The sequence below is a fragment of the Eurosta solidaginis genome, chromosome 2, assembly GCF_040869045.1.
Source record: "Eurosta solidaginis isolate ZX-2024a chromosome 2, ASM4086904v1, whole genome shotgun sequence".
NCBI lineage: Eukaryota > Metazoa > Arthropoda > Insecta > Diptera > Tephritidae > Eurosta > Eurosta solidaginis.
Genome location: NC_090320.1, coordinates 273,941,539 through 273,954,638, shown reverse-complemented (window position 1 = coordinate 273,954,638; position 13,100 = coordinate 273,941,539). Strand labels below are relative to the sequence as shown.

Sequence of the window (13,100 nt, the reverse complement as noted above, 5' to 3'; positions counted from 1 at the left end):
TATTTTCCCGATGCCAAATATAAAGGTTGTTTTTTCCATTTTGGCTAGATATTATAGCGTAGGTTTCAAAAAGAGAAACTGGAAAGGTAATATGGAACGGATGAGGTTTTTGCACTTCAAATAAGACAACTAAAGGCTCTTGCTTTTGTTCCCGCTGATGAGATTCCAGAATATTTTGAAGCTATTAGCAATGGGAGCAAAGATTATTTGAAATTAGCAAAATTTTTAGAAGACAACTATATATATGGAAAAGCATCAAAACGAGGAAATAAAACTCTTGCACACATTTATTTGCCAAAATTTTAAGAATGATTGTAACATTCAACATCAAGCACCCCACGCTTTTTACTGTGAATTAAATTATTCTGTTAATAACTTAAATTTTATTATAATTTTATTTTGAGGTGATTAACTATAAATGATTGTTTGGCCTTCTACTACTGTTATATAAACTCTTTTTAACTGAAAAATTATTTTCTATTTTTTAGTTCTGTGAGCTACAAAAGCGTGTTTTTTTTAGTTTTTTTAAACTATTATTTATTTTAAATTTTTTAGTTCAAATAATTTTAAAAGTTTTAGTCGAGAGTGATGAAACCTAGAAATGCCAGCGGTCCATGGATGAATCAAACCTCACGGCACCGAAAAGGGCCTCACGGCACCGAAAGGGGTCATTCGCCGAAATTGCCAAGGGTCGGCAGATCATTGGCATAATAGACAAGAGCAGCGAAGATGGCAGGATCCAGAAACAACAGTGGAAGTGGATCGAGGACGCGCTCGCTACGGTGGCCGTTAAGGTTAAGAAAGACAACCCTGGTCCACCGCCATCTTACACCGCACGCAGGGTGGTTCCAGGGCAATCTCAAGGTAATTGCCTGTGACGACGCCAGGTCGGTAAACCTCTATAGGGCCGCCGTCACGCTGATGGGGGTGGTATATCCGGGCGCGCGCCTCAAGGTAGTGGAAGCTATTATGGAGTGACCATATAGTGGAGCGATCAAAGAAGGCAGTAGCAGAGCTGTTCACCTGCAAGAGGGCAATTGGCACCTCCTGGGGATTCTCCCTTAAGGTGACCTACTGGATTTACACAGCCATTGTGCCCCCGTTATTTTTTATGGTGCCTTGGTCTGGTGGCCTGCACTATCTAAAAGTACCTATCTTAAATTGATTCAAAAGGCGCGACAGAGTTCGGAGCTCTGCATTACCGGGGCTCTCGCCTCCACTCCAGATTCCGTTACATACATACATGGATACATAGATACACAGATAGATACAGGCCAAGCTAATAAAAGCGTGTTAAAAAGGGCTCCAGTATGCTCTTTCGTAAATGTGCCATGCATCCACTTCTATCATTAATAAAGGAATGCGTTTTTCGCATTATGTGCAATGTTTCAAATCGATGGTCATTTGGGGTGGTCATAAGTTCAATTGACCTTATCTCCGTTAACCTTATGTCACCGCACCATCACATCATTGCATTGTCATCGAGCCTTGATACGTGTGCAAAGTTTCAATCAAACTTATGGCCATTGAAAGTGGAAATAAGGCAAACTGACCATATGGCCGTTGACCTTATGTCGCCGCACCATCATATTAATGCATTGTCATCGAGCCTTGATACGTGTGCAAAGTTTCAATCAATCTTATGGCCATTCAAAGTGGAAATAAGGCCAATTGACCTTATGACCGTTGACCTGATGTCACCACACCACCACATTAATGCATTGTCATCGATCCTTGATACGTGTGCAAAGTTTCAAATTAATCAGACTTCTAGAAACCGGTGAAAATTATGCTCAAAAATTCCATTACATACAGGCCAAGCTAATAAAAGCCTGTTAATAACGAAGTAAAATTTTAATCGTTGCAGCTGATGATATCTGCATGAAGGAAAAATTTCTAAAAAGTATTTATTGTTTGTTTATGAAATGAATATTTATATCGCCTTAGTACCTGCAAACCGTATTGACTTATTTACTTCTTGGAGATAGACGATGAAATTATCTAATAATTTCTGGCAGGGGAACTTTGATATGTTTTTCAACCGACGGCAGAAATAAACTATTGATTTGATAACGTAGCCGGATCGATCCTCTTGGTTTTTTTAATTTTGTTTGAGTGTGAACGCATTGAATGTAGACAATATCATATCAGAAATCATCGGGCTCAATAAGGTCATGTTAGGGTGATCTGGCTGGTCCGTTAGGACCCGACCCCACATGGACTACTTATATCCGTCCATTGTGTTTGTTTAGCGACCAAACTGAGAAGTAATATTTAAAACCAGAACTCCGTCCTTTTGATAAAGCATTCTAGGACCTATACCAAATAGCAGTTTCAAGATCCGATTTAAACACAGGAAAAATTCAAAAACAGGATGTGTATATTTCTCTAAGTTTAAGCCTAAAGGGCATATGGCAGTTTGGCCTTTACTAATATATGGATTTGACCCTTAAATATCTCTTAATTTACAACACTATTGTATTTTCAATAAATCTGAAGGGATAAGATTAATTTAGTTACTTACATATCAAACTGATTCTCCTGCATTTTGTATAGGATTATCTTGTAGAAATCCCAACCAAATATCACTTTAGTCTTCGACACTAAAACTGATATTGTGATATTAAAATTTTTCAAACCTTTTATACTTGCACTCTATGCCGTTTTTCAGCGAAAATTACACACACACACAAAACTCATTATACCATTCCAAATAAAACAAGTAAGGAAGGCTAAGTTCTGGTGTATCCGAACATTACATACTCAGTTGAGAGCTATGGAGACAAAATAAGGGAAAATCACCATGTAGGAAAATGAACCTAGGGTAATCCTGGAATGTGTTGTTTGTACGATATGGGTATCAAATGAAAGGTGTTAATGAATATATTAAAAGGGCGTGGGCCTTAGTTCTATAGGTGGACGCCTTTTCGAGATATAGCCATAAAGGTGGACCAGGGGTGACTCTAGAATTTGTTTGTACGATATGGGTATCAAAAGAAAGGTGTTAATGAGTTTTTTAAAGGGCGTTGGCCTCAGTTCTATAGGTGGACGCCTTTTCGAGATATCGCCATAAAGGTGGACCAGGGGTGACTCTAGAATTTGTTTGTACGATATGGGTATCAAATGAAAGGTGTTAATGAGTATTTTAAAAGGGTGTGGACCTTAGGTCTATAGGTGGACGCATTTTCGGGATATCGTTATAAAGGTGGACCAGGGGTGACTCTAGAATGCGTTTGTACAATATGGGTGTCAAACGAAAGGTGTTAATGAGTGTTTTAAAAGGGAGTGGGCCTTAGTTCTATGGGTGGACGCCTTTTCGAGATATTGCCATAAAGGTGGACCAGGGGTGACTCTAGAATTTGTTTGTACGATATGGGTATCAAATGAAAGGTGCTAATGAGTATTTTAAATGGGAGTGGACCTTAGTTCTATGGGTGGACGCCTTTTCGAGATATCGCTATAAAGGTGGACCAGGGGTGACACTAGAATTTGTTTGTACGATATGGGTATCAAATGTAAGGTGTTAATGAGTATTTTATAAGGCAGTTGGCCTTAGTTTTATAGGTGGACGCCTTTTCGAGATATCGCCATTAAGGTGGACCAGGGATGACTCTAGAATGCGTTTATACAATATGGGTATCAAACGAAAGGTGTTAATGAGTATTTTAAAAGGGAGTGGGCCTTAGTTCTATGGGTGGACGCCTTTTCGAAATATCGATATAAAGGTGGACCAGGGGTGACTCTAGAATTTGTTTGTACGATATGGGTATCAAATGAAAGGTGTTAATGAGTATTTTAAAAGGGAGTGGGCCTTAGTTCTATAGGTGGACGCCTTTTCGAGATATCGCCATAAAGGTGGACCAGGGGTGACTTTAGAATTTGTTTACGATATGGGTATCAAATGAAAGGTGTTAATGAGTATTTTAAAAGGGAGTGGGCCTTAGTTCTATAGGTGGACGCCTTTTCGATATATCGCCATAAAGATGGACCAGGGGTGACTCTATAATGTGTTTGTACAATATGGGTGTTAAATTAAAGATATTAATAAGAATTTTAAAATGGAGTTGTGGTAGTTGTATATGTGAAGGCGTTTTGGAGATTTCGACCAAAATGTGGACCAGGGTGACCCAGAACATCATCTGTGTTACACCCATTTTACAAAGTTTTTTTCTAAAGTTATATTTTGCGTCAATAAACCAATGTAATTACCATGTTTCATCCCTTTTTTTGTATTTGGTATAGAATTATGGCATTTTTCATTTTTCGTGATTTTCGAAATCGAAAAAGTGGGCGTGGTCATGGTCGGATTTCGGCCATTTTTTATACCAATACAAAGTGTGTTCAGATAATTATGTGAACTGAGTTTAGTAAAGATATATCGATTTTTGCTCAAGTTATCGTGTTAACGGCCGAGCGGAAGGACAGACGATCTACTGTGTATAAAAACTAGGCGTGGCTTTAACCGATTTCGCCCTTTTTAACAGAAAATATTTATCGTCCTAGAATCTAAGCGCCTACCAAATTTCACAAGGATTTGTAAATATTTTTCGAATTATGGCATTAAATGTATCCTAGACTAATCAAATGAAAATGGGCGGAGCCACGCCCATTTTGAAATTTTCTTTTGTTTTTGTATTTTGTTGCACCATATCATTACTGCAGTTGAATGTTTGACATAATTTACTTATATACTGTAAAGATATTAAATTTTTTGTAAAAATTTCACTTAAAAAAATTTTTTTTTTTAAAGTGGGCGTGGTCGTTCTCCGATTTTGCTAATTTTTAATAAGCATACATATAGTAATACAGGTAACGTTCCTGCCAAATTTCATCATGATATCTTCAACGACTGCCAAATTACAGCTTGCAAAACTTTTAAATTACCTTCTTTTAAAAGTGGGCGGTGCCACGCCCATTGTCCAAAATTTTACCAATTTTCTATTCTGCGTCATAAGTTCAACCCACCTACCAAGTTTCGTCGCTTTATCCGTCTTTGGTAATGAATTATCGCACTTTTTCGATTTTTCGAAATTTTCGATATCGAAAAAGTGGGTGTGGTTATGGTCCGATATCGTTCATTTTAAATGGCGATCTGAGATGAGTGCCAAGGAACCTATATACCAAATTTCGTCAAGATACCTCAAAATTTACTCAAGTTATCGTGTTAACGGACGCTCGGACGGACGGACGGACATGGCTCAATCAAATTTTTTTTCGATACTGATGATTTTGATATATGGAAGTCTATATCTATCTCGATTCCTTTATTATACCTGTACAACCAACCGTTATCCAATCAAAGTTAATATACTCTGTGTGCTCTGCTCAACTGAGTATAAAAACAGAAAGAGTAAGTAGCCTAAGTTCGGGTAATATTGTACATACCGTTCAGAAAAAATGAGAGACAGTCACGCAAAGCGACCGTTTCGCAATAGGTTTAGGTCCGCCTCTTATTTCTAGGATACATATACAAATTTCCATTTTCTACATACACGCGTCTCTGTTACGTGCACTTCCTAACACAGAGTAAAAAAAGTAAGCTCTTTGGCCAAATTTCGTGTATTCACAAAAGACGGTTTATTCTAAAAAATTTTACACTTTATCGATTTAACCTTTGGTTTGTCACCCTTGTGAAAATATAAGTGTGAAATGAATCTATCTGATAGGTAGCTATCCTGCGGATAAAATCTAGCATAACCGGAGATAGTAAAACGGCCCTTAATGACTACCTCAAAAGTGGTGATAATCGGATGCATATCGGGAGAGTGGGTAGCCACACTTGTATCAACAACGCTGAAGCCTTAACAATATGGATTTAAATTAATAAATAAAAGCTTTAAAAAGGCTACACTGAACTTTCCCTTTGAACGCGTCGTTAACTAGTTCAATCGCAGGTGGTTTGAAATAGTCGCATCCTTTGATTAATTTATTTAAATATTTATACCTAGCTCGTACCTAAGTGCTATTCGTACAAGTGTGAATACTAAATGTCACGCTCTTCATCCGATTAGCATCCGTTCAGCACCGTTAATTTTTTCTGCTGGCTATTCATTTTTGTTCTACAACTTATTGATTTTTATAGTTCAAGAACACACAACACTACTTTGGTTTCCTTAAAGTGCTTTAAAAAGGCAATTATAAGTTTCAAAAATAAATTATTTACCTTTAAGAGACACGTATTGTTTAATTTATCTCATTCGTACACTTTTTTACATGTATGGAAAATGAGTCAAGCAAGCAGAACAAAAAAAGTTCTAAAAGTGAAAAATTCAAATTTCATCTCTTTTATCTATAAATATAAGCATACGCGGCAGACGTTGCTCAAAATTTAAAGACCTATAGCAGTATGTCGTTTACTAATATGTCGATTTGACTCTTAAGATATCTTTTAATTTACAATATTTTTTTTTCTGAAAGGATAATATAATTTGGGTACTTACATATCAAACTGATGTTTCAGCATTTTCTATAGTATTATGTTGAAGAAAACACAAATCACAAACCACAAAGATCAAAAAATATCACTTACGTCTTCGACACTAAAAATGACAATGTGATATTAAAATTTTTCACACCTTTTATACTTGACTCTCAGCCGATTTTTTCAGCGAAAACTCCACACACACACAAAGCACATTATACCATTCCAAATACAAAATCAAGAACAGTATGTAGCCTAAGTTCGGGTAACATTGTACATACCCTATAGAAAAAACGAGACAGTCACGCAAAGCGACAGTTACACAATAGGTTTAGGTCCTCCACTTTTTTCTAAGATACATATAAAAATTTCCACTTTCCACATACCCTCGTCTCTGTTATGTGCACAGTGTAAAAAAAAAGTAAGCTGTTTGGCCAATTTTCGTGTATTCACAAAAGACGCATTGTTCTAAAAAATTGTCAAATTTATCGATTTAACCCTTGCTTGGTTGAAAACATAAGTGTCAAATGAAGCTACTTATCGTAGCTATCCTCCAGATCTAAATCTAATTTAACTGGATATGGTAAAGCGGCCCTCAATGACTATTTCCGAACTGGTGCTAATCGGATGCATATCGGGATAGTGGGTAGCCACACTTGTATTAACAACGCTGAAGCCTTAAGAATATGGATTTAAATTAATAAATAAAAGTTTGCGACTATTTCAGAACCACCTAAGACTGAACCATTTAGGAATGCTTTAAAAAGGCTACACTGAACTTTCCCTTTGAACGCGTCGTTAACTAATTCAATCGCAGGTGGTGAAATAGTCGCAGCCCTTGATTAATTTATTTAAATATATGTATATACCTAGCTCGAACCTAAGTGCTATTCGTACAAGTGTGAATACTAAATGTCGCGCTCTTCATCCGATTTATTTCCGTTCAGCATTTGTTCGTTTTTTCTGCTGGGTATTCGTTTTTGTTCTAAAACTTATTGATTTTTATACTCAGTTGAGCAGAGCTCACAGAGTATATTAACTTTGATTGGATAACGGTTGGTTGTACAGGTATAAAGGAATCGATATAGATATAGACTTCCATATATCAAAATCATCAGGATCGAAAAAAAAATTGATTGAACCATGTCCGTCCGTCCGCCCGTTAACACGATAACTTGAGTAAATTTTGAGATATCTTGGTGAAATTTGGTATGTAGGTTCCTGAGCACTCATCTCAGATCGCTATTTAAAATGAACAAAATCGGACTATAACCACGCCCACTTTTTCGATATCGAAAATTTCGAAAAACCGAAAAAGTGCGATAATTCATTACCAAATTTAGATAAATCGATGAAACTTGGTAGGTGAGTTGAACATATGATACAGAATAGAAAACTAGTAAAATTTTGGACAATGGGCGTGGCACCGCCCACTTTTAAAAGAAGGTAATTTAAAATTTTTGCAAGCTGTAATTTGGCAGTCGTTGAAGATATCATGATGAAATTTAGCAGGAACGTTACTCCTACCACTATATGTATGCCTAATAAAAATTAGCGAAATCGGAGAACGACCACCCCCCACTTTAAAAAAAAATTTTTTTAAAGTAAAATTGTAACAAAAAATTTAATATTTTTACAGTATATAAGTAAATTATGTCAACATTCAACTCCAGTAATGATATGGTGCAACAAAATGCAAAAATAAAAGAAAATTTGAAAATGGGCGTGGCTCCGCCCTTTTTCGTTTAATTTGTTTAGTATACTTTTAATGCCATAAGTGGAACAAACATTTACCAATCATTGTGAAATTTGGTAAGGGCTTAGATTCTGGGACGATAACTTATTTCTGTGAAAAAGGGCGAAATCGGTTGCAGCCACGCCCAGTTTTTATACACAGTCGGCCTTCTGTCCTTCCGCTCGGCCGTTAACACGATAACTTGAGCAAAAATCGATATATCTTTACTCAACTCAGTTCACGTACTTATCAAAACTCACTTTGTATTGGTATACAAAACGGCCAAAATCCGACTATGACCACGCCCACTTTTTCAATATCGAAAATTACGAAAAATGAAAAAAATACCATAATTCTATACCAAATACGAAAAAAGGGATGAAACATGGTAATTGGATTGGTTTATTGACGCAAAATATAACTTTAGAAAAAACTTTGTAAAATGGGTGTGACACCTACCATATTAAGTAGAAGAAAATGAAAAAGTTCTGCAAGCGAAATAAACAACCCCTGAAATCTGGGCAGGAATACTGTTCGTGGTATTATATATATAAATAAATTAGCGGTATACAACAGATGATGTTCTGGGTCACCCTGGTCCACATTTTGGTCGATATCTCGAAAAGGCTTCTACCTATAGAACTCAGCCCCACGCCCTTTTGAAATACTCATTAACACCTTTCGTACAAACGCATTCTAGAGTCACCCCTGGTCCACCTTAATGGCGATATCTTGAAAAGGCGTCCACCTATAGAATTAATGCCCACAAACGCATTCTAGAGTCACCCCTGGTACACCTTTATGCCGATATCTCGAAAAGGCGTCCACCTATAGAACTAAGGCCAACTCCCTTTTAAAATGCTCATTAACCCCTTTAATTGATACCCATATCGTACAAACAATTTCTACGGTCACCCCTGGTCCACATTTATGCCGATATCTCGAAAAGGCGGCCACCTATACAACCACCACCACTCCCTTTTAAAACCCCCATTAATACCATTAATTTGATACCCATAGCGTACAAACACATCCTAGAGTCACCCCTGGTCCACCTTTATGGCGATATCTCGAAAAGGCGTCCACCTATAGAACTAAGGCCAACTCCCTTTTAAAATGCTCATTAACCCCTTTCATTGATACCCATATCGTACAAACAAATTCTACGGTCACCCCTGGTCCACATTTATGCCAATATCTCGAAAAGGCGGCCACCTATACAACCACCACCACTCCCTTTTAAAACCCCCATTAATACCATTAATTTGATACCCATATCGTATAAACACATTCTAGAGTCACCCCTGGTCCACCTTTATGAAGATATCTCGAAAAGGCGTCCACCTATAGAACTAAAGCCCACTCTCTTTTAAAACACGCATTAACACCTTTAATTTGATACCCATATCGTACAAACAAATTCTAGAGTCACCCGCGATCCACCTTTATGACGATACCTCGAAAAGGCGTCCACCTATACAACTACCACCACTCTCTTTTAAAACCACCATTAATACATTTAATTTGATACCCATATCGTACAAACAAATTCTTGAGTCAACCCTGAACCACCTTTATGGCGATATCCCAAAATGGCGTCCACCTATAGAACTATGGCCCACTCCCTCATAAAATACTCTTTAATACCTTTCATTTGATACACATGTCATAAAAACACATTCCAGGGTTTCCCTCGGTTCATTTTCCTACATGGTTATTTTCCCTTATGTTGTCACCATAGCTCTCAACTGAGTATGTAATGTTCGGTTACACCCGAACTTAACCTTCCTTAATTGCTATGATTCAATAACACACAATACTACTTTGGTTTCCTTAAAGTGCTTTGAAAACGCAATTATAAGCTTCAAAAATAAATTATTTGCCTTTAAGAGACACGTATTGTTTAATTTATCTCAGTCGTACACTTTTTTGCATATATTGAAAATGAGCCAAGCAAGCGGCACATAAAAAGTTCTAAGAGGTGAAAAAATCAATTTACATCTCTTTTAACTATAAATATAAGCAGACGCGGCAGACATTGTTCTGCCCTAACTACATAAATTTTCTATATACATAAATTTGAAGAAGTTTTTATCTCTAACTCTCCCTCCCACTCTTTCTTGTCCTCAAGAATCTCCTCCCTCTGCATTTCTCTCTCTATGCATCTCTTTCTCCCTCTCCGTCTTTTCCGATCTATCTTCGTCTAACTCCATCTCTTTCTCAGTCTCTTTCTCCATCACTCTTTTCTCTTTCCATTTCTTATCTTATGCATCCCTTATTCCCAGTCGCATTTCCAGTTAGAGTCCCAGTCCCAGTTCCAGTCCCTCTCCTTGACCCAATCGGTCCCTGGTCCGATGAAAAAAGTCTCGTAAATACTAATCCATGCAAAGTATCAACAACAAAGCATCAATACCAAACTCCAGGCAAATCCAACCGCGAATAGAATTTGTTCGAATAGATCGTCCCCGGGTCCCCTTTCCGGGAAGTAAAAGGTCTGCCATCAAGCGACCCTGCAAAATTTGATCGGAGAGTGATTTTGGAGTCCACAAGTTGCCTGCAAACATACATGCTTCTTTATATGTATATTTATAGATATAATAATTCTCCTTAGTGCACAAACATTACAAAACAAATTTTTAACGAAAGAGTGTTTTTCAAGTTATGATGACTTTTAACCATTTATGTTGCGTTATCCTGACATTTTGGCAATTTTCCACGCCCCTATAATATATACCATCACTCTATATCGAAAATGTCTATCTCACGTTGCTAAGCTTTCAAATGCAAAAACCCGTTTTAAAGCGGAGCATTCTGTGTGAAGTGATGGGCGTACAATGACACTTAGGGCCTTTTTTATAAGATTTATAGATATAGATAGATAATAAAGTCTTGAATTTTTTGAAAGATGTAATCTCTTACACTACTTAACTTATTAGATTGCAACTTGCTTTTAAACAACCTTACATGTAGCTCTATAAAATAGCTACTTAAGAGGAAAATTAACTTTAAATTTTTGTACAGTGCTGTAATGACAAGAAGTATGATTGTGTGATTCGTAAATCAACAACCTTATGTTCTGTTGAAGTAGGTGCAAGCTAACTAATAAAATGAAAAAGAAAATACGGATTTGGACTATCCCATATATATAGAGAAATTTTTAAAAGTTAAGCCATGGAAATCAATGAAATGAAGGCAGTGTCAAGTTTAAGTGAGTTCGCTTTCCCGCTATGCAACTGAATTTGGAAACCACTGTAATGCTTGACCAAGTCAACAAAAACGGTTTTTTATACAACATCAAATGTGGTTTGCCTTCCATTTTGACTACAAAGTGACAACTAAGTTCTCCAATAAATGAAAACTACAGTTGCCCATTAACCATTAAAATTTCATTTGCTAACATGTTGGCATTTTATTTTCGTTCATCATATAATAACACAGCATGAAAAACAACGGAAAATAATGAAATAGGTTGTCAAATAAATGAACACGAAATTTTATCGTGGATTTTGACCATGAGCTTCTTTATCGACTTTGAGTTAGTAATGTGTCAGAAGAAACGCCTTTGACCTCAACTGACCACAGGGTCAGCTTGAGGCAGTTTTGATGTCAGTCATTTTGACCTAATGAAAACCAAGCATTAGATATATTGGTTTTGATTTGTTTTTCATATGATTTTTATTGTTATTGTTTTTTTTTTTCATAAATTTTCGGGGAATTTTCATCACATTTAACACGGAAAACATTTTTGTTTGTTGAAAAATAACACTTCCCTTAATTTATTTATTTAATTAATTTCTTAAATAAATGAATAGGCACAATGAATGAATGTGCGTTGTCAGCGAAAGTTCAATAAAAAAGCGATAATGCATTTTCTTATGGGTATCTATTGTTAAGTTGTGTAACGTCTAAAAAAGGCTGGGCTTACATTTGTTTATTTAATTACCTAATTCATTCGAATAGTAAAAGATTTAGTTATAACCATGAAAGGGATCGGTCGAAGGATACAAAAATATAAAAGAATGTTCCGAAACGCTTTCAACTTTAGCCACTGACCTTAAAACTATTTTTTGCTATGGGTTCACAGGGCAATATTTTGTTATTTTTAAGTTATTATTTTTCTAGTTTTGCCATTTGTTTATACAAAGCAAATACAGACACATTAATTAAGGTTTCAATTATGAGGTTTTAAAATTAATCACCTATTTATTTGAAAAAAAAAAAACTGTTTTTAAGATATTTATCACCTGTTCAAAGTAAACAAACAACTATTTCTTAGAAAATAAAGAAAGTGACATTCAAGCTGCAGAAATTCGCATATATTCCCAACATCAAATCTTTTGCAAATGACTAAATCAACGTTATAACAATCTATAACTTGGTTTTCGCTTAGAAAATTTTGGTGAAATCAATAAAAAACAGCTTTGTTATACAACGTTGTCATCCGATTTGACTACAAAGCTACAATTCAATTGGTCAATAATTTTATTGAAAAATTGTGAAATATTGGAAATATGAATTAAAATTATAAAAATGTGTATTTAAAAACAAAAAAAAAAAATTCTTTAATAAAAACATTTAAAACAAGTAAGGAAGTCTAAGTTCAGGTGAAACCGAACGTTCCATAACCAGCTGCACACTTGAAATGCTGTTGTTTGTTTTTTGTGCTCAATAGTGTTACATACAAAGCTGCGCAATAATACATATATATATGGTTCTATTCTGAACTAATTTTCGTTTAAAAGAAGCAAAAAGGATACAGAGGCTAACACCAGTGACATTAAGCGGGTAATAATGCAGTTTTCCTTCAGATATGGGGTTTTCCCTACTGTTTATTTTAAAATAAAGATATAACAGAACAATAAACATAAACACACAAGTGCCATTGTACTAAAAAGCGTTATTACAAAAAAGGGCAGGGTTTGTAATGGTCGCCATCAAAATTAA

The 13,100-nt window shown here is 36.0% G+C and overlaps 1 protein-coding gene across 2 annotated transcripts in view; it reads right to left on the bottom strand.

Annotated features, from left to right (window-relative positions):
- LOC137241000 (apolipoprotein D-like) overlaps positions 1-6,553 on the bottom strand; it is a 45,026-nt gene extending 38,473 nt beyond the window's left edge. The window contains exon 1 of one of the 2 annotated variants that reach the window (XM_067768110.1): positions 6,441-6,553. In XM_067768110.1, the coding sequence (XP_067624211.1) occupies positions 6,441-6,463 (23 nt within the window). In that variant the 5' untranslated portion in view covers positions 6,464-6,553. Of the gene's footprint in view, positions 1-2,524; positions 2,595-6,440 lie in introns of those variants that run through there. The other variant, XM_067768111.1, reaches the window with a different exon arrangement.
- Positions 6,554-13,100: the final 6,547 nt, after the last annotated feature.